The following is a 27753-nucleotide window of genomic DNA, read 5'->3' as shown; positions in this document are numbered from 1 at the left end:
GAGCAAGTGTAAAATTTCTTCGAAGATAACCTAGCGTTTTGTTTGCTTTAGATGCTATATGTTCTATATGAAGTTTCCAGGACAGGGTGTTATTGGGGGTTGCCCCGGGGACCAGTTGCCCTGGAAGGAGGATGATGGTTACCATAGAAGGAGGTGAGTTGGACCTGAGTGGAGGAATCCGTAACCGGTGGGGGGTTCTCATCGGAACCATCCAGAGGGTGGTTACCGTGGAAGGAGGAGGGTACGACGAGAGCGTGTAAAGGTGCAACCGGTACGTGGTTGCCACGGGAAGCAGCCGGTGGATAGTTACCGTGGAAAGAGGAGCAGGAGAATTACTGCGGTAGGTGGAGAGCGTCACGCTCGTCTTTGCGCTGAGCGGAAATGCAGCGCCGTCTCCGGTGACGTGTTCTCACAGGCGCTGCGTCAGTGACACGCGATAGGCTCTACCGGGCACCTTAATCGCATAATGGCCTCTCAGAGCTTTCGTTCGGCGACCGATGATGCATTCAAACCTCTAATTTCTTTTTTTCAGACCGATGATGCATTCAAACCTCTAATTTCTTTTTTTCAATTCCCGAAGTTATGATGTCGACCAAAACGATGAATATACCAATTTTGGAGTAAACAGTGTAGTCTTGTTGTTCTGACACTGGCCTTAAATGCGAGTTTAGCTATTCATTCACGAGCTCGCTTTCTTTGTGTTTTTAAAGGAGATGCATTCTGATTGAATGAGGCTTGAAAAGAGACGTCTGCCTTCTTTTAACATGTAGCTTTAGGTGGTGATGGCGGCCAACTTTTCTCATCGGTTCACCTCCCCAAATACGTGGGGTAGCGCGGATAGCAAAATAAACACGCGTAACCAGTAGACTTTAAAAATTCTTGCACTTTGGTCTTCATTAATCTCCATGAACCTCAACGAATAACGAAACAAAAGTACGTTGAAATAACTCGAAGAAAAAGTGATTCCCAAAACTGCGCAGAGATAAAGTAACCCAAGGGGGATTTTTTCGTCAACGGAATTTTTGGTTGCCGTATGGAGCATCATTGAGGCAAAGTCAGTCATTCGTGGTGCACTCTAAACAGGAGGGAGTAAAGTTGTCTTGTAGCGCACTTTTCTTTATAAAAGGGAGAGCACTGGATGACAGATTACTCCCTCTTTGCTCACATATAGGTGTGATTAGTGTTCAGTGTGCAGCGCCAGAACAAGTAGAAGCGATATGTGCCCATTGCATACTGGTAAATAACAAGCATCTTTATTAAATCCTTCAGAGCATGGGCAGCACCTTGACAGCGGTACCACGTTTACCTTCTGGGTGTGGTTCCTGCTCTTGACGTTACTCAAAAGGCTAAGTTACTCCGTGTGAAGTGCTTCGCGCCTTGCGCCTACTTTTGCTGAGGAAAGTCCAGGGTACCTTATCAAGCGTCTGCACATAAATTTCTCGAGGCGTTAATATGGCAGCTGAGCATGTGATGCTCCCAGCATTAAGATATGTGGGTGCTGTGAATTCTGTGTCAGCCGTGGTGCACAATTTAACATCTTAGAGTGCGGTATTCTATAGCCTCTAGCCTCTACGACCGTTGTGCTTCTTCAGATGTAGACATCCTCCAACAGCAACAAACCCGTGCCCCTGAAATTCCCGCTATCCCAATCAGAAGCAGGAATGTAAAACGCCAAAACATTTGTTGAAGAGTCCAGGCAATATTCTCTCAACAAAACATATAGCACCGCTGCCACTATAGTGGCGACGTCATTCGCATCATGGAGGCGTGTTTCCAGCACCACTTTGTCGCGCAACACAGAAGCACTCCAACTGCGATGAGCAGCAGTAACAGCGCTGACGTTCAGGGCTCTCGAGGTGGACCTTAGGCATCACTGCATGCTCTTCGTCGTCCCTGTGCCTTGGCGTCGTTCAGCGCGCCAACGTCAGTGTTGTCCTCCTCCCCAGCAGACGCCTCCGGATCTCCGTGGCCAGCATACGTCGCTCCACGACGGGACTGCTCAGCACGGCTCTGTTCTCGCTTGCACGACGAGCCAGGTACGGCAGAAGTTCGTACAGAGGGCCGTACGGTACGGACTTGTACACGTTGTAGCCGCGGACTGCTGCACTCGGGTGAAGAAGAGCGTTTGTCAAGCTAGAGTGCAGTATTTAACCGTGCATGTCGTAATGTAAACTTCCAAAGAGCGTTTTCTGCTTTGCTACAACGAATTCTACCCATTGTTACGTGGATAACGCATGGGGAAATCCTTTGCTGGTAGAATCTTACATCTAATTTTATTTTTCACATTTATCAAAAACTCTTCACGAGAAAACACTCCAGTATGAAAAGAATACAGACAGCACAAATGCAGACTTCCAGCTAAGGTCTTCTAGGGCCGGGTGCAGTCATATACAGTGCGGCACAAAAAACTATCAGGCACTAAATCGACCGCGTGTACGATTTTGTCAAAAACGTCACACTTGCGAGTTTAGAAATAACTGCTCAAAATACTGCCAAAGACGGGAAGTGGCCGCCATCAGAGTTAACTGCAAAGCACACTGGAAGCGCTGCGACTGTCTCAATGTATACCGAGACCTGACATAAGTCATGTCCGGGTGGTGGTTCAGTGGTTCATAACTCGTAAGATTAAGCAACTCCGGCTGCGCATTCGTAATGTCCTCCATCAAAGCGCTCGTAAACAAGGAGGAGCAGTTTGACGTCACTCACCAAGAGGAAAAGTGATGTGATCGTACATGCCTAGCAGCTGCCCGAAGCTTATCCTTTTGTCGTTAACAGCGAGCCCGAGCTCCTGCATTCTGAAACAAAAACAAACAACGGGAGGTGGAAATGGACGACGCATGCCATTTCGACAAATTAAAGAAAAGCTATGGCAAAACGGAGATTCAATTGCTCACGACATTCTAGTTTTGGCACGCAAGCATGAGTACAACGATTGTTTTATGGTCTTGGTTTAACGCCTCAAAGCGACTCGGGCTATCAAGGACGCCGTAGGGGAGGGTTGCGGATAATTTCGACCACCTGGGGTTCTTTTGCGTGCACTGACATCGCACAGCACACGGGCGTCTATAGCATGAAGCCTCCATCGAAATGCGACCGCCTCGACCGGGTTCTAAACCGCGTCATTAGAGTCAGCAGCCGAGCATCATAATCTCTCAGCCACCGCGGAGGCACATGATTACAACGAATCAACAGTTATTCAGTTTAGCACAAAATCATATATGTATGTGTAGTTTTTTTAATGCCCTTCATAAAGTCTTTATTATCGGTTTCCTTCTTTCGCAGCCGTATGACCGCTGCTGAAGAAAGAAGAACGTTATGAAAATGATGAAAAAAAAAATCAATGCAACAGTTCGAAGAGCAAAGGAGGTACAGTTCAAGCGTCCGCCAGTTACTAGACCGCGGGAAAGGCCTTTCCGACTAACTGGTCATGCCGTGTTTATCTAAGCTGCACCATTGACCACTGCCTCTTCATCTTTTTAAGTACGATTAACGCATTTGTATGACTTCTTACGAGGACATATAGTCGCAACACCATCGCACATAAAAGTGCGACCCTTTTTTTTTTTTCATTCAGAGAAGACGAGTACAACAAACCTGAGTGGACTAGCAATATCAGCGTGAGCATCACTTGTTAGTCCAGTTTTTACCCCGTCCCATCCTATATCTCGTAGTAAGGCTTTTTAAGCGGCAGTACCTATTCCCACAAGCAGTCGCATCTTCTAGTAACTGCATACCTCAGGGCAACGAAGCGTGATTCGTATAAGTACATATTTATAGCTGCTTTTAGTTAGCAAGGTGTGATCCTACAAGGGCTGCATTCTATGCAAGTTCTATACCATACGTGCATCTGATTTAATTCTTTATAAACCGTCTTTTGCGTACATCTATTACACAAATACATCGTATCTCCCTCTCTCTCTCCCTCTCTATCTCTCTCTCTCTCCCCCACAGAATGCTGCACCTGTTGGTCGCCGTGCGTATGCTGTCCTCGTTGTGCGACGCAACGATCAGGTGGCACTGTTCCCCTGACCGCTGTATGTGCTCGAGGAGGTAGCACAGGACCCTGCGCCGGAGCCGAAACAAAGCAACAAGTCAGACCCCACATCTGTTCACTCGCTTTATCGCATAAGCAACTGGCACGAACGACACACAGAGAAGTTGCAACTCAGAGGCAGTAGCCGCGGTGGCATCCGTGGTTCCCAAAAAAGGCTCCAGGGTGAGGAAGCAACAAGCAGACAGCCACCGAGCATAATACATTTCCACGGAGTCTGTGATAAACTGTTCAGTCACTACATAGCGCTGACTAGCGCAGTTGTGTGCAACACGCATGTCGGCGCGTACCTGTCATAGTTCTCGTTGGTCGCCCGGTAGCTGGCGCATACGGGGTCCTCCTGGTTCGCGTCCCTGGCCCTTCTCCGCTCGTTGTCCATGTAGGCGCCGCGCACCAGCTTGACGCCGAACGAGGCGCCCATGCGTGTGGCTAACGACATCTGCCGCTCCAGTTTGATGGGTGTCCCCTGCGCAAGGTACGGGACGGCAGAGTTTCGCAGCATACTGCAAGATTCGCTGCGACGCCGTTTACCACGGCCAAATGGAGCTACCGCTCTTTTTCAAGGTTCAAGGTTCGTTTATTGCATGTTTATGGTACAAGAATAAAAAAAAACACTGGAATACAGAAGGAGGTCCCAAAGTCAGAGACTGTAGACGGGACCTCCTTTAACTGCACCAAATTGTCAAGTGGGATGCATGCAGAAAACGAAAGTCATGTGCCCGAGTAAGACATTGAGTTTATCTGCTCTAAAAAGATAATAAATGTTCAAAGCCACGCGTGCATAAAACTAAACTAACAATGTCTGCATAAGCAATTAAGCTTCTTTCCTCGAAAAAAATTGGAGGGAACACTTAATCTCCGCCTTAAAGATAAGACGCAATACCGCTAATGAGTTAATGCCCATTTATTTATTTATTTATTTATTTATTTACAGTACCCCTAAGGGCCCTCGTGCGAGGGTATTACATAGGGGGGGGGGGGGGGGGATACAAGCATAAAAATATGGCACAGGCATTTGAAACAAAATACACGTAATAATGAATTAAAACTAGTAATGTACACAAATAACGCAACAAACAACGCAGAATAAAATACTTAGTAAATGCACATAATACAACAAAAATACCAAATCAGTTAGTCCATGGTTTGCTTTAACGAATGCTGAAACGATTGTAGGTTAACCTCAGTAGCTATGTGTGATGGCAAGTTATTCCAATCTATTATAGTGCGAGGAATGAATGATTTCGCGTAGAGCAATGAACGGCATGTGATGCGTTTTATTTTGTTATCGTGTTCGCGGCGAGGAAAGGCTGCAGGATGTGGCAAAAAGAAGTCGTCATGGAGGGTGGGATGGTGATACAGTTTGTGAAGTAAGGTTAGGCGAGCGAAATGGCGTCGACATGATAGCGGTTCCAACTCGGCACGTTGTTTTAATGCAGTGACACTGGTGAAGCGTGAATAATCTGAAAAGATGAAGCGAACAGCACGGTTTTGCAGGGATTCAAGGTTGTTTATGATGTAAGCTTGTTGAGGGTCCCATATGGCAGAAGCATAGTCAACTTTCGGGCGGATTAGCGTGATGTAAGCAAGTTTTTTTAAGTGTGAAGGCGCGTGTTTGAGATTACGCCTAAGAAGGCCGAGTGCGCGATTTGCTGATGCTAAGATTGTGTTAATATGGTAATGCCAAGTTAGGTCAGACTGAAAGTGAACTCCTAGGTACTTGTAAGTTGTTGTAAGTTCAACTCTATCGTTATTGAGGAAGTAGGCTGTAGCAAGTCGTGTGGAACGGCTAGTAAACGACATTAGCTTTGTTTTAGATGCATTTAGAGACATAAGCCAGGAAGAACACCAAGCCGTTACAGCGTCAAGACCAGTTTGAAGTGAATGGCGGTCGGTTTCATTAGTAATATTACGATATATTACACAATCATCCGCGAATAACCTAATTTGAGACGATACACACTTGGGTAGATCGTTAACAAAAATTAAAAAAAGCAGAGGGCCAAGTACACTTCCCTGGGGGACTCCAGATGTTACGGGGACAGAAGACGAGTTAAAGCCGTTGACAGAGGTGAATTGTTTTCTGTTATCGAGGAATTGTTTTATCCATGAAATAACGTTGGGATGGAGATTTAAGTTTGTCAATTTGGTTAGGAGCCTGTGATGGCGAACGCGATCAAAAGCTTTCGAATAGTCTAAAAATACTGCGTCAACCTGTAAGCCAGCGTCTACTGCGGAAAATATGTCGTTAGTAAATCCAGCGAGTTGTGTGTCGCATGAACAACCCCTGCGAAAACCGTGCTGGTATTTGAAAATGATATCGTGCTCCTCTAGATAATTAATTACTTGAGTATGAATTATGTGTTCCAGGAGTTTACAGATGTTGCTGGTTAATGAGATAGGGCGATAGTTAAGTGGAATGATGCGGTCTCCGGATTTGAAAATGGGTATTACTTTCGCTGTACGCCAGTGGCCAGGAATTGCACCAGATGATAATGATTGTGAAAAAAGTGATGTCAATACTTGATAGAGGTTTAGAGAGGCATTTTTTAGTATTTTTTTATTAAATCCAAGGTGATCAGAGCTAGTAGTAACTTTGAGGAATTGAGGAATTGGTCATTCTCAGCTTTACATCATATGTCCCTAGGAGCCCTCATATCACTCCTTGCGCAATGGTGCAGCGGTTAAGGGATGCGCCACTGCTCTGCGATGGCAGGTGCTCCCACCGGTTGGTCTTGTGCAACCCAAGTTGCTCTTTCCGAGCAATCTCTCGTGGTCAACCATTAATTTAACTGCCCCCTGGCAGCGTAGTTAGTTTTCTCATAATCCGATGGGTATAGCTATAGTGCCTAGAATAGTATAGCTGAGACCACCCCGCAAGGTCACGCGACCAAGGTTGTCCACCTAGGTTGCCTCTCCTGGGGTGGCTGTCTGGGTCACCCTACGCCACCCTGTTTACCGCTCACAACGTCGACGCTGAATTTTCTGCATAACGGGGCCTTTAATGCTGTCGCGTTAAAAAATAGCAATAAATGTTCGCCCACCTTTATCTAGCAAAAAGAAGTGGATTTTAATCGCCGAGTTCAACCTGCGGAGAAGACGGTTTTCCAAGAGTTCTGCTTTCCTCACCGTCAGGTAACACTGGTACGTGTTCGACACCATCGGCTCGCGTTCGTTGTAGGCGACCATGAGTGCGAGACCCAGAAGCTCGATGCCCTCGTTCATGCTGGCGTACTCGGCATCCACAAGAATGTTCACTCCGGTCTCCTTCGAGGCCTGCGAGCGCAGAACCATCGCGTCAAAGTTTGTGTTTTCACTGAGATGAGAAAAAAAAAATTCTCATCTGGCCCCGAAGACATTCGCCTAGCATAGTCGCACGCCGTCTTAACGCTCAGCTGTCTCTGAGTGGGTGAACGGATTCCAGCAAGCCCTCACCCTTCAGGGGGATATGATGACGTGGAGGGTTGGGTGGAGTACACTTTCACTGTGAATATATTGTTTACAAATGATTGACTGTATTCCGTGCGTATATGCATGTTTGCGAGCCCGTGTGCGTCTGTGCGTGTAATTTCAGTTAAAAAGAATTCCCGCTGCTCCCATCCTAACACCCTCTGTAGCAACAAGGCTGATGTCCTGGTTGATTATGTTTGATTTAATGTATGTGTTTCCATTTCGCGTTGTACTAACTAATTAAACCCGCTGCCTTGTAGCCACATAAACTCCCACCAGCAGTAATATAAATAAATAAATTACAAACAACCAACCACGCCAAAAAGCGAATTCAAACTTCTTTTTCTGTTTGAACGCATTAGTTCCTTCTCGAAACGGAACATGAATACGTTCATACCGCTGCGAAGCGGAAATGTTATGTGGCGATATCAGACATGCTCACCTTACAGAGGTTCCGGAGATTACTCAATGCCAGGTCGAGGAACTTGTGGTCATGGTTTTCCAGTTTCAAGTCAGGGCACTCCTGTTGAAACCATCAAAACACATCGCCCACGCTTTGTCGAACCTATTATAGTCTATATAGATTAGGACACTGCTGTCACTCCGTAATATGTAGTGACTGAGTACAAAATTGCATCACGGAAATCTTTTTAGTTTTAAAGCCGCGCGTACATTTCCCGAGTTTGTTCTGTTAAATACACTCTCTAACGTTCAGAGCGCGAGAAAAAACATGGACATAGGATGGAAAAAGCGATCGCGATAGAATCGGAATATTTTCTAGTTTTACTCTATATTGCGCTCCATACAGGCATGTGTACACATGGCCTAGTTACTTCATAAAAAACAGAAAGTTATTGTGGAGCGTCCAAAACTATCCGCACTTAGTTCGCTCTTAAAAATAAAATTTGCTTCATTCCCGCATCGAACTTGAAAAGGCGTATAAAGGGATCGCGCGTATACAGAAGTACTACACAGAAAAATAAAGCTATGCATCTTACTCATAGATGAGAAGTAATCGTTAGCTTCATGTCAGTAAATTTCTCTCGGTCTTTTATATTTCTTCATCCTGGACGTTGCCAGCATTGCATTCAACATTCCGGGTCGGTTCCGTCATCGATAGATATTTTCATTGCTCCCTTTTGAACGTGCTTACAAATGATATTACCAGACTAAACTGTAACTTAAGGGTATACGAGCAGACTTGTATAGAGGGCCGTTTTATAGCCATGAAAGCGCGCACGTTTGTGCACACATTGATACACTTTTCGCGTTGCAGACAAAAGTTTTTCACTGTCGATTTAGCGCCATCATCGTGTACTTTACATACCTTGTAGCGGTCGCTGCGCAACGTGTCGCCGAGGCAACTCAATATGCGCTCGGGTCGCTCCGTCGACTGGAAGATTCGAGTCAAGTGAACCTGCGTCGATACAAACAGTGAGCGGCAACCTTTTTGCTCGCGCAGACAGCACCGCCTGAGAACTCGAAGACCGATCAATGAAAACACTTGTGGTCTAAAAGGTCCATCTTTTTCAAGCTACGCACGTGGTGGTGACGCTCATTTTTTGAGTAACCAATTCCGAGAGAATTCGCGTGCTACCTCGAATTGATACGACCGCAAAAGTGCAGCAAAACCAAGGCGAAAACCACAGAAGAAAGTTTTCTGTCATCACAACACATTTTCTGCAATCTTTTTACCCATGAGCCCGTAATAACAAGAGAAGTTTGTGTAGTTGCTACAGAAAAGTATTACAGGACTAAAGAAAAGCACTACAGAAAAAAACTGCAGTGCTACAGAAAAATACCACAAAACAACAGATCATTCGGACAAAACGGCCGAACACTTTGCCGTATTTTTGACACAGTTCTATCATTTTTTTTTCAACTGCGAATCAAGAGTCTTGCCACTGAATAATTAAAAAATTCAAGTTATATCACAGTCACACTGTCTTGCTTGCCCTTACCTTAGTCCGCCTTGCCTTGCGCTGCGTTGCTTTGCCTATAGCTTAGCCTTGCCTAGCCTTGTCTGTAGCACAGCCTTTGCTACAGACAACAAATTCAACAAATTTTCAACTGCCACGCTATTCTCTTCGAAGAATAGTAATATCAACTGTCGGTAGTTCCTAACATATTCCATGATGCCTCGGTGGCTCAATGGTTATGGCACACGGCTGCTGACCCGAAAGACGCGGGTTCGATCCCTGCTACGGCGGTCGAATTTCGATGGGGGAGAAATGCTAAAGGCCCGTGTACTGTGCGATGTCAGCGCACGTTAAAGAACCCCAGGTGGTCGAAATTTCCGGAGCCCTTCACTACGGCGTCCCTCATAGCCTGAGTCCTTTCGCCTTCATCGAAATTCGACCGCCACGGCCGGGATCGAACCTGTGTCTTTCAGGTCAGCAGCCGAGCGCCATAACCACTGAGCCACCACGGCGGCGCTGGGTAGGCACTGCTCACGACATTAAAACAGTTCATCAAACGTTCAAACAGACGTGCTCTATCTTTATTACAAGATGTTTATCAACAGACTGTGTCACAACAATGTCAGCCATGAACCCCAATTTATCACCTTTTATGCTAACGATGGCCTCATCCTCCACTACGGCGTCTCTCATAGCCTTAGTCGCTTTGGGACGTTAAACCCCATAAACTAAACTAAACTAAACTAAACTCATTATTCCTGTAAGAGCGCGAAAGACCTTTCAAGTTCGCGCTTACCTTACACTTCGGAAGTAACCTCGCACGACGGTTTCACGCAAGCTGGCTGAGTGGCATGCCAAGCAAGCACCACCTCGCATACTTGTATTTCATCATAACTCGCCGCACTGCTTTCCTGCGTCTACGGTATTTCCCATTCTCGAAATACTGTTGCACGTGAAAAGTAATGAGCCGATCGTGGCCAGAGAAAGATTTCACTTGAAAAAGCTCTGTGGCCGGGATCTTCTAATGGCGTCGCTATAGTGCTTCGCTTTTACGGAATTTTCTGCCGTATCCAACCTTTGTTCTCGGTAAAAATGACATCTGCAATATTGGGAAACTACTCTTTCAGTATGTGTAGACTTCGTTTTGTCCTTTAGTGTCCTTTTCAGTGACCCAATAACGAGAAGTGACAACCGATTAATCCTTTTCCATCTGGCGCTCCACGCGCAATACCGCAGGGAGATGATTCTCTCTCTCTCTCTCTTTCTCTCTCTCTTTCTCTCTCTCTTTCTACAGCAAGATATTGCAGGCGAACACGTCCAGCGGATAAGACTGAGGGCAGACTGATCGCATAGCTGCTCTCGTACCAGCAGGTGCGGAGGCAGCAGCCCGCTCATCTTGATCTGCATCAGAGGCGCCTCCGAGCCCAGCTCCGAGCACATGCGCAGGCACGACAGCACGGTCTCGCTGTTGCGGCCGTACATCGCCGCACGCCTGCACTGGGCACGCGCGCGGTTATACACGATCAAATGCGACACCTGGCCGCATGTGAAAAGTGACCATGCCGCACTGCAGGTTCGAAAATGTCTAAACGCTTCGCCAGCAACGAGTGCGGACGAAAAACCTTGGAGCCCGGTCTCCAGAATGTCCGACAGCAGACGACTGGCCGGAAACCGCGAAGTTATTCGAGGCTAGTCCGCGCTACTCGGAAGACTGGTCCTCACATTCTATTAGAAACCGATAGGAACCCACGTTGAGTACCTGTACACAATGTAAATTGCACGGCCATGTAGCCTGCTCACTTACGTTATACTTAATATTTTATTCCTGGGCCTGTAAGCTGGCGAATTGGCTATAGAGGATACAACGGGACTTTCCGCCGCGGATGACGTCACAAGTCGCATTAGAGCGCGAGAGATAGAAATGGCCAAATGGTGGGAGCTTTTCTTGCCAGCTAAACGCGCCCAAACGCGTATGGAAAGCAGTGAGTAGTGAGTAGTAGAAGAATGGGGTATGAAATCGGCTCCAGCGTCGATTTAAAAGACAACTGCGTTAGATTACAGCGCTGGCCTTTCTTTGTTACGTCATGTAGGACGGTTAACGTCAGTCGAATGTGTTTAAGAGAATTCCCCAGGTGGAGTAGATATTTGATAATCGAGTAATTACGCATCAGCACACATCCAAACGGAGCAATACGGCTACAGAGGATAGCTATGCACATTCCACCGACACTTCGTACTTGAAAGAAAAACTCGTCCTATGCCGGGAATATAAGCCGGGACCAGCTATAGGACTAACGTGTGGCAGATCATTCTCCCTACTAAATTACCCAGGACGGCCAGTAGATTAAAGGGCGAGGCCGAATTCAATAACTCGAAGTGGAATAATTCAGGCGTCAAGAAGCCTCAATTGTTCATGCTGACGCAGGTTACTATACTCCACCCATTTTCGAAATGTCACTCCGAGTCGAATTTCTCAAGGACGCAGCAGTTCGGCTTGCGAAAATGTCCGTGATTGAGCAGAGGAGAAAATAGAAAAGATGGTTAGGAAAGAAGAGGGAGAGAGGGAAGGGGAAGAGATGCACGATGCACTTATACGTACCATTCTGTGAAGACACGTTAAGCGTGACGTCATCTAACATGACGAGCCCTCAGACTGGGTCGGCCAGAACAGATGGTTACACTGCAGTGAAATATGCGTCTAGCTTTCTTGTGGTTATGACTGACCCGTAATTCGACTTTGCGTAAGAAAACTCGCGACGTCAAATGCCAGAGGATATCTTTTCCTCAACCTTACTGCCTCTGTCCACGTCCTTGGCAGCATCAACTCCAGAGGCAGGTGCGGGGCTGTAACAATAAGGGACGGGGTCATGTACTGACCGGCGTATATGATAGCGTACACTGTTATCAAAAAACACCCAAAAAGGAGTAAATGGCTTCTCCTCTAACGCACACCCAAAAGGATGTTTTTTTACTCCATATGTATGGTGTTTTTATTTACTCCCTTACATAAGGGAGTTATTTTGGAGTATAAAGGGAGTTATTTTGGAGTGAAAAGGGAGTAAATTTTTTACTACCCACAGAAATGGAGCCCAAAAATGGCGTCATGTTTATTTATCCTGATTCAGGCTCACTCTTACAGCAGTGACAGCGGCGGAAACGGGCAGTAGCTCTGCGGGCCGCCGGCAACCCAACTTGGGAAACTGCGCTGCCCTGGACCCCGCGTCACGCATTCTTTCCGCCGTCTGCTAGCCCAGCGGCGGCGTACGCGGCAGGAGTCGTCTGCTTGTCGTCTCCTTTTGCTGTACGAGCTCGTTACGTTGGCCATGTTCGTAGATAAGGGGATGTAACATCATAATCAGTAGTTCAAAACTAACAAGGAGACGCTGGGTAGTTTTCACGGTCATGCACCACGCTATATTTGACCCAAAACCAGAGCAGAAAAGATGAAAATACACCTGATGGTAGCTTGGAATGGCAGTGTTGGCTTTCATATTCACTTCATTAAGGCTTGGATTTTAAACATGGCTGAGGAAAAATGTGGCCTCATGAGCTGAATCAAGAGCTCAGCGTTGACACTATGTTCTATTACAGTTCCCTGTTCATGCAACACATAATCTGCTGCAACACATTGCGAGGACCACACCTAAAAAAGCCTGTGAAAATTAGGCCTAAGCGGGGGCTGTAACGGGGTGGCGACACAAAGGAAAGTCAGTTATCATTAGAGCACTGGAGGCTTCACAGGAGCAATTCAATTATGTACCGTAATGAAGCGGAAACGGCGACAAGCCGATATCTTGTACCGCGGCTGGCGCCCGTGAAGGAGCAGAAGTCAGCAGAGATCCGGCGACGATGGTAACCAAGCGGTCTTCACTCACCGCCGTTATCAGACGACTGACCAGAAGCAGACGAGACGCTAGGTGGCGGGGCGGATTGCACAAATTGGTGTTTTTTTTACTCCATTTCGGCACTGGTGGAGTATTTGGCACAATTAACTCCATTTCTAGACTGGAGTAAATCCTGGTAAATCCTAATTTTTACTCCCTTATAGTAAAGATCAGGTTCTTCTTCTTCGTCTTTGCACCAGCGGTGCCCCGCCAGAGACGGTTGATAACTCGAAGACTGAAGCTCTTCGCACCAGGGGTGCCCGTCAGAGACGGTCTTGTGTTCAGTTGAGACGCAGGGGTAAGGCGAACACTTCAAATTTTATGCACAGTATTTACAAGATACAAGTTAAGGCACTAGACACATTAAGCAGCAAAAAGGACAAACCAAACAACAAAAAGGTGGATCTGGCTAATACTAGGGGAGGCCCCTACTCGGCGTTGCCGAAGATGCGTTGCATCTCACCTTAGCGCAGAACCCCGCTTCCAGCTCCGGGGCCCGGTTTTAAAGCCCTAAAGGCCCGGCCCACATTCGGTAACTTCCAATCATGTTGCGCTCTTAACATGGTTGGTTCATCCAGGGCATGGCCAGCCCTCCAGCTTCCGTAAGGTAGAGCGCTCTCTCCACCACAAAATAAAACAAGAACACAAATATACATTCGTGCCAGAACGTGCTCTAATCGGTTCCGCGGGGCGGGTGGACACCCGTACCCCCCGGCGCGTTCGCGAGCGGCCGCGTTCCAAGAAAGGAGACGCTCCGCTTTGAGTGCCCCCAGCCGCGTTCCAATGACCCCCGCGAACGCCACCGATACCTTACACGCCCTTCCCAAGATTCTACAAAGGGCTCAAATGCCACTTTTAGAATTACAAACAAAAGGGATTGGTGTCTGACACGAAACTACCCCTCGGGTGACATAACATAAACAAAACGTACACATTCAAATGCGCGTCTCACACCTGTAAAACCAGCGCACCCACCGAAGTCCAAGCTGTCGCGCTGCGACCAGCCGCACGAACAAAACCAAAAACAACAAAATGCACACGGGCACCAACACATCACGCAAAATGCACACCTAAATACACACAGTGGCATGCCCGCCGTGCGCCGTAACACAGCGTCCAAGCTGGTGCGTTGCACCCAGTTCGCCTGCATGCACGCCGTCGTCCTGCTCGCGAATGAGCACACAGACACAGACACTCGCGACTGGAGCGTTCACAGAACTCGCCCAAGCCCACGTGAGCCTCCCTAGTCGCACCGAGCGTCCCTGTGTACATTCGAGCCACCACGTGTTGTCAGTAACACAATTAACGCCTAAACGGTAACTCACTCATTAGGCTGGCGCCACAACGGGGCGCGAACTGAAAAGATGGTGCCCTCCAGGATCAAAAACGTCCCGGGTTTTGATGGGTCCAAACCCCTCACTACACGACGCACCTGAGGGCCCGCTCTCTCTGGCGCGCCGGTACGAACCGCGTGCTGCGTAAGGAACATCTCTCTTGCCGAGTTCAGCTGTAACAGTGCGGCCGGCTTTGCTGAACATAATTTGGCGTACCGCAGCACGGAACGTACTGTTCCACACGCCGACATTCACTGTGAAGGCTATGCGCCTGTCCCCTGGTACTTTGGAGCGTTTGGAGCTATTTGCACCGTTCCTGCACGGGCAAACATTTAAATCGCCGCTCCCTGCTTGATAGACGCTGGCCGGCTTCGTGGCATCGTCTGCTGCACGAGCTGACTCGCCGTCGCTTGACCCGAGCTTGCCTTGCGGCAAGTCGCCACTCATTTCCGGGTCCTCAAATGACCTGGCCAGACACACATCGGGTGCGTTCCACAACTGTGTGGTGCTCTGCCCGGTCGGCCCAGCAAGCCCGCCTCCGTTCCCTGGCTCGCATGGAACGCTCTTTCCATCAATGACGCTACGGGGCCCTTCATGCCCTATGACCGACACAGTGTGCGGTTCCAGCAACGCTAGACTTTCTCCTGTCACTAGGTCCGCGATCTGACATCTGTCGTCGCTGGCCGTTCCCTGCTGAGCTAAATGCTCTTTCCGCAGCTTGCTTGAGACTGCGTTTTTGGAATTGTGAGACTCACTTCCAACAATCCTGAGCACGCGTCCGCGTCCCTGGTCTTATCTGGGGTAGAGCTAATCTCTACAGATTGATCGTTGCCCTGTTTGTTGTCGCACAGTTTGGTCTCGATCGCCCCCAGATGATCTGACTCGGGCTGCTCCCTTTCCTTACTAGCCGCCCGCGTTGGCGGAAAAGCTGTGATATTTCCGCGCCCTTCAGGAATCTCGTTCTCACTTCCTGAAACATTTGCGGCCTTTCCTAACGAAGATGCGTTCCCGCATACCGGCTGATTGCTTTCAGCGTCCTCACTGCTATTTTCGTGACCTGTGCATGACAAGCAGAAGGCATTACCTTCCAGCACAGGTGGCCTCTCGTCTCGCGACTCGGAGTAGTTGTCCCTCGCTAGTTCACTAGCTCTCTTAGTCTCTTTGAGCTCAGCGAGCTCCAGCGCTAGCTGCTGGCGCTTTGCTTCTAATTCCTCTAAGACGCACTTAACATTCTGAGGTTTCTCCTCGCACAGCGGCGCCTTTCCTCCATTCACTTTCGCAAGTTCAGCCTGAAAGTACGCTAACCGCGCCTTCGCCAGTTCAACCTGGTACTTCACATCAAGTGAGGGCAGGCTTGGATAGCTCTCCATACCGCCTTCCGTACCCCTCAGATGTCCTATCGGCTCGAACACAGGGACGTGAACAATGCGACCAAGGAAACTCACGGTTTCGATGCGTCGATCCGCATTGCCAGCTCCTTGGCGTCGGGGTCCACCGCCACTTTCCCCAGACGCTGCGATGAGCTGTCGCACGCCGCTGGTCCGCCGCCGGTGATCGTCGAGTTCCCGACGCGCTGCTTCCTTGACCGGACGCAGTCCCGCGTCGCTGGACTACTGCCGTGGTCCTTGCGTCCTTGCCGCCGTGTCTCCGCAGGTCCGTTCACGAACGCTGACCTGTCGCCTTGTCGTCACCTTTCTCCCTGCCTTGTCTTCTTCCTGCGCCGTTTTCCGATGGCCGCAGGATCCTCGTCGACTGCGCCAGTAAAGATCAGGTTCTTCTTCTTCTTCTTCTTTGCACCAGCGGTGCCCCGCCAGAGACGGTTGATAACTCGAAGACTGAAGCTCTTCGCACCAGGGGTGCCCGTCAGAGACGGTCTTGTGTTCAGTTGAGACGCAGGGGTAAGGCGAACACTTCAAATTTTATGCACAGTATTTACAATAGATACAAGTTAAGGCACTAGACACATTAAGCAGCAAAAAGGACAAACCAAACAACAAAAAGGTGGATCTGGCTAATACTAGGGGAGGCCCCTACTCGGCGTTGCCGAAGATGCGTTGCATCTCACCTTAGCGCAGAACCCCGCTTCCAGCTCCGGGGCCCGGTTTTAAAGCCCTAAAGGCCCGGCCCACATTCGGTAACTTCCAATCATGTTGCGCTCTTAACATGGTTGGTTCATCCAGGGCATGGCCAGCCCTCCAGCTTCCGTAAGGTAGAGCGCTCTCTCCACCACAAAATAAAACAAGAACACAAATATACATTCGTGCCAGAACGTGCTCTAATCGGTTCCGCGGGGCGGGTGGACACCCGTACCCCCCGGCGCGTTCGCGAGCGGCCGCGTTCCAAGAAAGGAGACGCTTCGCTGTGAGCACCCCCAGCCGCGTTCCGATGACCCCCGCGAACGCTACCGAACCCTTACACTTATTCTCTCATGGGAGTAAAATGGAGGACAGTCCACCTTTTTACTCCCCACACATGGAGTAAATTTTCTCACAAATGGAGTAAAAAGGGTGGCCGCCACCCTTTTTACCCCCTTTTTGGTATATTTTTGTTTACAGTGTATATGATGATGGGAGCTTCGTTGAGAGGAGCGTAGCAAGAATGCGCTCACTGCATACAGGAATACCCCGCAGCATTTCATGCAGCAGAGTAATCCAGTAGCCCAGACATTTCACTAGCGGAAGTACGAGACACCAGGAGAATAAGAACACAGGACAACGCTCGACTAGCAACTGAAATTTAATCGAGAAACGGCCAACCTAGGTCAGCAGAAGACGCATGCGTATCAGACACACTAAAGAAACACAAATACATATGTGTCGATTCACCAAGGAGTGGATACACGCTCCATATCTGGCAAACAGCAAAAAACAGATATTTTGCCTATCAAACTTGCACGCGCACACTTCTGCTTAGGAAATTAAATCCTTGTTAGTGAGAAGCAAAGGCGGTGCACTGACGCATGTGTCACTGCCTTGCACCCTAATATGGTAGGCCTCAAGGATTTCCCTCTCCTCCCTGTTTTTACCTTTTGATGGGCAAAATATCTGTCTTTTGCTGTTTGCTAGATATGTAGCGTGTATCCATTCCTTGGTGAATCACCACACATGTATTTGTGCCTTTTTTTGTGTGTCTGATACGCATGCGTCTTCTGGTGACCTAGGTTGGCCGTTGCTCGATTAAGCTTCACTTGTTAGTCCAGCGTTGTCCTGTGTTCTTCTCCGGGTGTCTCGTTCTTTCGCTGGTGAAGTTATGTCTGAAATACACCAGCTAGCCCACATGGTTACCTTGTTGTGGTTTAATCTGCTAGCTTTTTCTTTACAGAAGCAGCAAGAATAGTATGACCAGCTGCAGCAGTCTTAGTTGTATTCGCAACAATAGTCCTCACCTCACCTTTGGAAGGCGTCCGTGCCCTGCTCTCCGTCTTCGTCCTCTTCCAGGCAGCAGGCGACCATGATGCGCACTCCGGAGGCCGTCAGGCGCCCCACGCAGGCACGCATTTCTTCCGGCGTTGCGCCCCCCACGAAGTGCCGGTAGAACGTGGGCCCCACCAGGGTGCCCAGGAGCCAGCGGCCGAGCACGCGCTCGCCAGTGGAGAGCAGCTGGGGTTGGACGCAAGAGCATTCAGCACGAGACGTGTGTCCACCGCTGTACCCGTGCACACTGACGTTTGCGGTATAGATGTCACGCACACAGGGACGCAAGCAATAATCGAATTAGCTAAAATTCAATAAACCACAACGTAAGCAGCAATAACGCGGAACGAACGCTACGTGCCGCAGTGTTGCTAAATCTAGGGGTGTTTCCCAGTTGGATCCATGAATAAATCTATGAAGAAGAAACAGCAGTTTTTCTGATGGTAAAGGAAAAGATTTGCAATGCACCGGATGCCCATGGCGTTTTAAAGCTATGCAGATATGACAGCTTTGACACCCTGCCATCGTGTATACTGCATAGTGGTGAAATAAGCATTATTATTATGAATCTAAACAATTTCGAAGCAGCAAGGTGTTATTGGTGAGTTTCAGTACGGCAGAGTGAGAGGCGGATTCATGGATGACTCTTGGTGGAGGCCGTTGGAAAGGACAGTCCTAACGGCGCAGTTAATTTCTTGGACTTCCTTCGCCTAAAAAAATTTGCGGTTTTCATCGTTTTTCACAGAAAATCCCTCACAACCGTAAATTAGCGGAGATTTACTAACGCAGACGTATTCCGGACCTGCAAGGTGCCTTCTGCGCCTGCGTTGTGGTAGGTGCGTCTTCACCACCTGACCACTAAGCGTGCGCAGCTGGCATCCGCCATACGCTAGTACACGTCCGCTATGCTGAAGCCCTGTTTACAAGCGTTTCTGAAGTCATGCTAACGTTGACGTATACAAGACCAGCAGGGTATCCAGTAACAGGTTCGTCTTCCCACCTAGCCACTGCGCATACACAGCACGCACCAGCGCAGCTATTCGCGCGCCTGCCGGCAGTAAACTGAAAACGCCGACGTATCGGTGAACAAGACGAAGTTCGTCGAGTGGGGCGTATCTTGCAGTGTCGATGCCGGAACACGGCGCTGAGGTCGCGTACAGCACCTCAGCTATGCAAGAACAGCACCTCATGCGTGCAGCGCGTAGCTCACTCCCTCAATTGTTCCGTCAGTAAAATGTAAGGGAAGTTTTCCTGAATGAGTAAATGATAGCGACCAATGCATTATTTTCGTGCACGACAAGGCTTTTTCGCACATATAGAAACATTTAGCCAACAGCTAATTGTTTCTACGTGCGCGTGTTTGTTAAACAAAGCTTGTTTTGACAGCAAATTCATGTTTGTTAATGTTTTTTACTACTAGCATGCTAAAACAATACTTTACACGTGGTAGTAAGCACACTGTATTGGAGAGTAGTGACCCAGTTTATTTCGACCTTATCATGTTCTAACGTCGACTAAAATCTTAGCATAGTTTTTTTTTTCAAAATTCAGAGAAATGCACACTATAGCACATTAAAGCCCCACATCCCCATCTCACCTTCACTGAAGGGGGTCTTCGAGCCCTGAGTGCGTTGCATAATAGCTCAAAGACCCTGATTTGCTAGCACCAAGTCGCCGCGCGGTTCAGCTAGGCATACAGTACTATCGGTACTATAGGTTTCTAAAGCATCCGGTAATCTGAATATTGTGGATACAGACGCACCGCCGTTTCTCTTCCCGTACATGTAACCTCTCATGACCAGGTCCTCGTCCCATCATCATCCCAGGTGACAATCTTTCCCAGCTCAACTGGTTTATGGAACAATTCCCAGCTGACAGCAGTGCTATATAGCACTGCTGTCAGCTCTGAGCCTCGATAGTGACCAAAGCTAAGCACTCACCCATTGGCTGTTGTCCACCAGCTTCTCGTACGAGCATGCCTTGAGCACACCCAGGGCCCGCACCAGCTCCCAAAGACTTTTGTGCTGGTACGCCACGCTGTAGTCCGAGAAGTCCAGGGGCTTGCCCTGCCCCGAGCAGAATAAGGCACAGTGCCGCCGCAGAGGTAGCGCTATGGCTCGCAGACCTCGCATTTCAAAGCTTGTCGTCTTTCCTAAACTACACCTTCTGGTCCGAGCGATCGAATGGCTCCGCGTAGCAGAAAACAGGCCTTGAACGCTTCTCGTAAGTGGACGTTTCTCTTTCCCGAGGAAAGATCAATCAGCAACGCTCGACTGCATGAAGTCTGCTGCCCGTCGCTATATCCAATCAAGACGTGCAAAAACTTAACGTAGTGAGCCCTCACTTGTGTCTTGTCTTTCGCAGCATCTAACCGGAAGACCGCGGACCTGTGTTCAGCTTATCAGAACTGCGGGCTCATTCCACCGCAACCGTGCTGTCTCCAAAACGCGCCGCAAACCGGTCGTCGCCAGAGTTCCTATTGCACCAAACAAGTTTGGTCCATATCCATGTCCTCGGGTTCCCAGCAGGCCGGCCTGCCTGACGTCTGGGCCGCGTTGTCTTGGGCGCCTCAGATTACACTCGCGCGATTGCAGCCCTCGTCGCGTCTAGCGCGGTGGCACGTGTAGGGAGGGAAAGCTGGCTCCGCAAAATGTGCGGTCTGCTCAGCGCACGACGAACGCAGTGTTTCCGCGTCGACGTCGACACACATTTGTACAAGTTTAGGGCAGTATGATCGGTCACGAAATGAGAACAGTCTTAATCGACAGCTTCGTATTTTGCAGCGATAAGGCGTTAGCAGCGACGAAGCATACGCTGCTCGTTAGTCCACCGCTTAATTATTCTATGCGCACATGGACGAGTCGAATATGCGTGTTAGGTGGCCGTCTAGGAAACGACCACTAGCGTACGTGTTGCCATCATAGGGTGAGTTAGGTGTTGTGCATTTCTTGACGCTATAGGGAAAGACAGTCTTAATAATCGATTCTTTTTCCTAAAAACATTCGCTCGTATAAGTCATACTGGTGAAAACTACCTCTTCATTCATAGATGTCACCAAGATTCGACTAAATGCAATGGCATGCAGTTTTGCCTCTCAGAATACCATGTCGAACGTTCTTGGATAAAAATTTTGAACATTGGTAAATTTTAATTAACTATTATGGAAAGATTGAAGGTATTGGTTCATTCTTCCAATGTGAGGCAAAATCTTTCTTTTGAAGTTTTTTCATTGCTCGCTTCGAGCAGTTAAGACTGCCATAGAAAACCAATGGGGAACATTTTTGACGACAGCAAAAACGTTACCAGCAAAAAAAATGCAAGCCTGCCGACGGGAGATCCGCGAATATATTGACTGTTATAGTGAAATCTTACTATGTATGAAAAAAATGCGTTTGTAAACTCTTTCCCGTTCAAAAATCCTTTTGCCCAGAACTAAATGACAGAAGGCAACAGTCACCGAAACCAAGGAGCATATGGGATGTCTTTTCTTATTTTTGTGGTTTTTATCAATATAATATTAATAAAAGCAGAAGAAAAACAACCACACGCCGCCGATGGGATCCGAAACCACGACCTCCAAATTTCGCATCCGGTTGGCATCTGCTGGACCCAGCAAATCTCATTTCAAAACCAGCAAGCTCTATAATGGGTCCACCAGGGTTCCTCTGGCACCAGTTGGTCCTGTTTACAACAAGCAAGGTTCTTGCTGGAAGCAGTTGGACAAGTTGAAAACCAGCAAGCTCTGTTGCTAGCACCCGCTGGCGCAGTACAAAACCAACAAAGTTCTTGCTGGGGTCAAATGAAACCAACAAATATCAGCCCAAGATAGCAGATTCCCGGTTGTAAATTTTCACCTAAGCTGCCTTGACTTGCTCCTCGCGTCCGCACCCCTGCTTTAAACAAAAAAGTAGAGAGCAAGATGGGAAGCGCCTACATTTCCGGCCACCTGATGAGGCTGCTCCCCCACCACTCAGGTCGCCAGAATGATCACGCGCGTGTCGCAGAAGCGGAGCGGCATGCGAGAGGGGGATACCCTGCGCCTGGTTCAGAGCCTGGTGGTCAGTCGCGTGGGTTACGCCCTCCCGTACTTCAACCTCAACAAAGGAGAAGTGGATAGTGCAGATACCATACTCCGCAAAGCTTACAAGACAGCCCTGCATCTACCAATGAACACCTCCAACGAAAAACTACTGGCTCTTGGAATTCACAACACCTTCGAAGAGATCAAAGAAGCCCAACTGGTCACACAGTTAGCTAGGCTCCAGCAGACTCCTACGGGGCGCTCGCTCCTTAGGCGACTGGGGCTAGGCCGAACGGCGGAATTCGAAAATCGTACTGCGAGCATACCGGACGCAATTCGCCAGACGCTAAAGGTTCGCTCCCTTCCCCTGAACATGGACCCCAACTTGCATGCGGCCCGTAGGGCGGCCCGGGCGAGGTATGTACAACAAAATCTAGCTACAAAATCCACAACGGTATACACGGACGCGGCTCCGTATACAGGAAGCTCACATAACAGCACAGTGGCGGTAGTTATTGATTCGAACTTAAAGGAATTAGCTAGCGCCTCAGTGAGGGATTGCACGGTAACCGAAGGGGAGGAGCTGGCCGTAGCTCTAGCGGCGGTAGTCGGTTATCGAAGCAACATGTCCCTTACCATCCTTACAGATTCGAGAGAAGCGTGCCGTAACTACATGAACGGCCGCATAGGTCGCGCCGCGCTCCGGCTCCTCCAGAGCGCGACCCCACCAAAAGTCACACATAGCATTTACTGGGTGCCAGGACACACCGACATAGCGGGGAACGAACGCGCCGACGAGGTAGCTCGAGGGTATACGAGCCGAGCTTCCTCCCAATCGGACGATCTACCCGACCGAGTCAGCCCTACGTACTCAGACATTCTCAACTACTATAAGGGGGTACGGATCCGCTATCCGCCGCCTCATCCTGATCTAAATCAACTAGAGGCAGTGTATTGGCGAAGATTGCAGACAGGAACATTCCCAAACCTGCATATCCTTAGCAAGATTTACCCGACGCAATATCGGGACACTTGCCCGTGGTGTGGCAGCAAACCATCGTTGTACCACATCACGTGGGAATGCAGTAAAAACGACAACTTTCGCAAAGATCCGAGTGCAGAACAGTGGGAGAGCCGGCTCTCCAGCGGCGATCTGGGTTGCCAACAAGGTCTGATCCAGCACGCCCAACGAGCAGCGAAGCTCAGCGGAGCCCTGGAATAGGGGCACCGACCCTGTGAGAAGAAGGAAGATGGACCTCTTCTTTCTCGTCTGCTACTAGCACCTTTCTAGAGCAATAAAAGTCTTTCCTACTTACCTACCCACCACACTGTACCAACGCTCTTTCCAAACTTTCCGGTAGTAGTCTTCGCACTTCTGTGCTTGCCAGTGTCAAACGCTGCAGTAGAGAGAGAGAATAAACATTTATTTGTAAAAAGGAGACCGGAGCGGATTGTGGGTGGAGTCCTCAGTCCAAGACTCCAGTGGCTTCTGCCGACACTTTGGGGACGGCGACTTGCGCCTCCTGGTCTTCCAGGGTGCCGCAGGCCAGCGTCACCTCCCACTGCACCAGCGCCGTGTTGTACGGCAGTTTATCTGAGAATGTCCATGTAATGTGTGTGAATGTGAGAATATCGCCACATCAAGGAAATGTATCTGCGTATAATTTTGTATAATTTTGGATGAATGCGGTGTATGTGGTGGAGATTGGGGAAAGTGAGTGTTTTGATGTGTCATAGGTGGTGGGAGTCCGCCGGGGAAAGTTTGTTATGTGGCGAGGGGTAGAGATGCCTATTTAGGCGGAGGGTCTCTAGGAGGGTTGAAAAATGGGTTGAGAGGGGGTAGAGTGTAGAGTCAGTATGCCCCGCTCGGTTGGTATAATCTCGAGCCAGGGCATCTGCCCTAAAATTGCCATCGAGACCTGCATGCCCTGGGACCCAGGTGATGACAGGATCATATTGGATATGGCCGCCCAGAACGCGGAGAGCCGTGCGCGAGACACGTCTACTCGCATAGGCTCTGCAGACGGCTTGGGGGCCTAAAAATTTGGGTGCCGTGGTGTTGGGTGTCGCTCATCTTGATGGCGATGGCTATTGCAGTGGCTTCTGCGGCCGCCGGATCCGTTGCCGTGAAGGACGCTACAAGGTTAGGGGTGTTGGTGTGATTCACAGCAGCGCAGGCATATCTGTGGGGCTGTGCATAGGAGACCACATCCACGTGCATAACCGAGGTGTCGTGGCCGTATTGCCTACAGAGGTTGCGAAGACAGGCCCGAAGGTGGGGGCCCTGTGACTTGTGGTTCATGTGACGAGGGTAGGGTCCATGTAAAAGCGGAAACGGACAGCGCTGGGAAGAATTCCTGTCAGGACCATGGTCCTGGTGACTTGTGAATCGTCTATTCTTGAAAGGATAGCCCTTCCTGCCGAGGCAATGAGGAGACGAGTTTGTTGGGAGTTAGCCTCCTGGATTTCCGCAAACGTGTTGTGTACCCCCAGTGCATGCTGAAGTACACATGGGGAGACCCAGAGCTGTTTTAAAGAGTTACGGATAAGGATATTAATCCTACTTTCGGCAGTGCGATCAACATGGAGGAAGGAAACCATAGGAGAGGCCCTCGCTATCCGAGCCACTTGACAAAAAACGTGGAGGAAGTCACGTGGTTTTGCAAGGCTTACTGGGATTCCTTGGCCGACGGCGCAGCCAATAGCAGCGTTGGGCGCAGCGGCGTCGTCTGCTTCACGCATCACCCATGTCGGCAGAGCCGGTCGAGTAGAGTTGGAAATCCGCATTTTTATTCAATCGTTGTGGTCCGCGGGAGGCACAAAGTTCCAGAGGCCTGCAGTCGGTGCTGGTCTTCACTGCTGTGCGCTTAGTTCATTCAGGATGCCGTCTCGACGAAAGCGGTTGTTTTGGAAGCCCGCGACAGCTTTCTCTGAAAAGGCTTGGCGCTGCAGCTTCGCTATTCTCTTTCGGCTTTGTGCGGTTGCGTCCCTCAACGCTGCTAGTCTTGTTCCAAGGAGAAATTGACAGTGCCGACGGCTCATAAAGCGATAGACGACGGTGACACGCTGGTTTATGGTTACAGCAGTGCGGGAAGAAAAAGCCATTTGCCAGTCGGCGCTTGTTTGTTGTATGTATACGTGTTCCTTCATTTTTTGTGTATTTTTCCCGCGCTGTTTTAACCACGAATAAATACAAACTCGTCCAGACTGTGTCCTTGTAAGTATACCCGTTGCGTCTACATTCCCCTATGCATGACGGAATTGTTGGCGACCGATATGCGTGGGCCGCGGTGTGCTCACCGAAGCGTGCAGTGCCAAGAAAGCCGCTCCGCATCCGATGGTATCCGTCAGCAAAGCGATACGCGAAGCAGTCTGAAGCGTACCATATGTTTACTGTACGCTGTGCGAGCGATATGTCAACTGCGTGCAAATTTTCTCCGATATGGACCCACTGGATCGACCGACCCGCGCTGCTGTCTCGATCGAGTGCTGTTGTGCGAGCGTAAGGACACAAAGCCGGGTTTAGGAGGCGGAGTGTTAGGTTTAAAACATTTGCTCTTAAGGGTGGTGAAGTGTAAGGCCATGCAATTGTAAGATTGAGTGTACCTCGCAACTTACCGTTTACCGAGATGCCGAGTCGACCTGCGACCACTTCGCCGAGTTGCACTTTCTTGCATTCAGTTGATTAAACGCATTAGTGGAGTCCAAAATTTGTAGTTTATTGGAAAATCAAAATATGAGCCTTGAAAAGGCTTGATACAGCATGACACTTATTACAAAACATAGCTGGCTACCTGAAGCCAGCAAAATCTTTTAACAAAAGTGATAACACTCGTGTATGGAAAGAGAACACACATAAAAAGGATTCAACAGAGAGACTAGAAAGAAGAAGAAATGCACAACTGAATTAGATCACTTTGTAACCATGAACTATTCGAATAGAGAGAGTAAAAACATATAGGAAGGCAGTAAATGAGGGCTTTGAGACAGAAAAATATTTGTGGACCGGTCTTGCCAAATTGTGTGAAATGTTTCATTTCTCGGTAGTTGTTTCTGTATCACAAAGTTGATAAAATTTAAGCAATGTAAATGCAAAGTAATTGGAGCACTGTGTGGAATTAAGTGACTTGAGAAATTGGTAACAGTTGTGACAGCTGCTGGAAGAAGTGAATAATTTTCCCTCCCTTCTGCTTCATGTATTCCTTTCTGTAATATATGTAAAGAAAGAGAGTACCCTGCTGACACTATTTCTATTGCTGCATTGTTGTATTCCACTCTTATCTGCCTAGCCTGGAACAGTATAGAAATAGCATAGTTTTCTGTCCAATTTTCTGTTCTGTTTGTTGTGTGGAATGTCGTACTTGTGTGCACATGCTGTTCTATATTTGTCAAAACCACGAGCCAACCAACATAGTCTGCACATAAGACGGGCATTTGAGCTGTGCACAACTAAGGCATGATGACAGCTAAAGAATGATTAATATAGTGTACAAATTGTGGCTGGTAGAATGATAAGGTTTTCCTCTGTATGCATATGTACCAAGTGCACGTAGAAAAGTGTTTTCATCATTTAAGAACATGAATTTGTTGCAGGTTGCAAAACTTATATATTTTATTTATTTACATATACTGCAGGCAGTTTTGGCCCAAGCAGGATGGGTATACAAATGCAGAATACAACAAGAAGAACATATACAATGCGAGGAAGAACACATGGGAAACAACACATTTCTTAAAAGAACAACTATATGATAAAACTAATGTTGGGTAATAAATGGCAACAACACGTCTCATGTAGGATAAGAATGCGAAACACATGACAAATAACTCTTCTGGAAGGAAAACAGGATATGTTAAGTATGCAAAATATGGCTTTCTAGTCCTTTCACAAAATCTTTGCTCTTAAAAGTGTTGCGTGGTAAAGAATTCCCTTATATGCTAGAACTTATATGCTAGTGCTTACTCTGTTGCTGCGTGCAGTGGGATTATCACCCCCTTTTGACACTACTAGTTTGAAAGGCCAAAATCACCTTCAGTTGTGTTGAATATCTAGAACTAAAATTGTAAGTATGGTACACTAATTACTGTCTTGATTATTCCGGCTTCTATAGTATGAAAACCATGCACTCCACATTTTTACAAAGTACGATACTTCAGCCACCCTGTACCCTAAAGGACAGTAGTGCAGGCATGCTAAAGAAAGCTCTGGGAGACTGCTAACTGCAGCCCCTATTCTTGAACATCAGTGACCAATAGTACATGGCCATGTGTGAAGCTACAGCATGTAGATTCATGAACAAGAACTAGCATTTGCACTCTGGACATGTACTGCTGATGCTACTTAACTGACTTATTTTTGAAAATGTGCGTATTGTTCATTTACCACAAAAGACAAAAATCTGATTTTAGGAAGCAGGTAATTTCTGGTTGATTCAGTAGCAATCAAGCTAAATCAAACCCCTGATGACTCCTGAAAAACTGACAATGACTACCATCAAGCATGAGCCTAAGTCGGTGGTGTACAGGTGCCGTCAAAAGTAAATGGAAGGCAACATTAACACAAAAATTTAATCATTACCCGCTCAATTCATGCATCCTTGAATACATATGTGCAGACTAATTGGGATTGTGCGAATTGCACTGAGCACCAACAAACATGGACCATTATGCTTTAGATTTAA

At 48.3% G+C, this 27753-nt stretch overlaps 1 protein-coding gene across 1 annotated transcript; it reads right to left on the bottom strand.

Annotated features, from left to right (window-relative positions):
- Positions 1–1603: 1603 nt before the first annotated feature.
- On the bottom strand, positions 1604–20291 carry LOC149342971 (hydroxyproline dehydrogenase-like). The gene is made up of 10 exons (XM_089545533.1): positions 19992–20291; positions 18029–18237; positions 10786–10912; positions 8829–8918; positions 7944–8024; positions 7181–7327; positions 4342–4517; positions 3962–4063; positions 2707–2795; positions 1604–2101 (listed from the first exon to the last, which is right to left on the bottom strand). The coding sequence occupies exons 1-10, from the start codon at positions 20181–20183 to the stop codon at positions 1911–1913; spliced, it is 1404 nt and encodes a 467-aa protein (XP_089401659.1). The 5' UTR covers positions 20184–20291; the 3' UTR covers positions 1604–1910.
- Between the last annotated feature and the right edge of the window lie 7462 nt (positions 20292–27753).

This window comes from Amblyomma mixtum, chromosome 5 (assembly GCF_055824585.1).
Source record: "Amblyomma mixtum isolate Tamu chromosome 5, ASM5582458v1, whole genome shotgun sequence".
NCBI classification, from domain to species: Eukaryota; Metazoa; Arthropoda; class Arachnida; order Ixodida; family Ixodidae; genus Amblyomma; species Amblyomma mixtum.
The sequence above is the reverse complement of the archived record's forward strand: the minus strand, read 5'-3'. Positions and strand labels throughout refer to the sequence as shown.

What these genes read in the sequence shown, in the direction of transcription:
- LOC149342971 (XM_089545533.1), bottom strand. Translation starts at nt 20,183, where the DNA reads ATGCGAGGTCTGCGAGCCATAGCGCTACCTCTGCGGCGGCACTGTGCC. An exon ending in TGCTGCCTCCGCACCTGCTG is followed by an intron (nt 8,919 to 10,785) that starts GTACGAGAGCAG and finishes GTATCGACGCAG; the next exon opens with GTTCACTTGACTCGAATCTT. An exon ending in TGCGCAGCGACCGCTACAAG is followed by an intron (nt 8,025 to 8,828) that starts GTATGTAAAGTA and finishes TGGTTTCAACAG; the next exon opens with GAGTGCCCTGACTTGAAACT.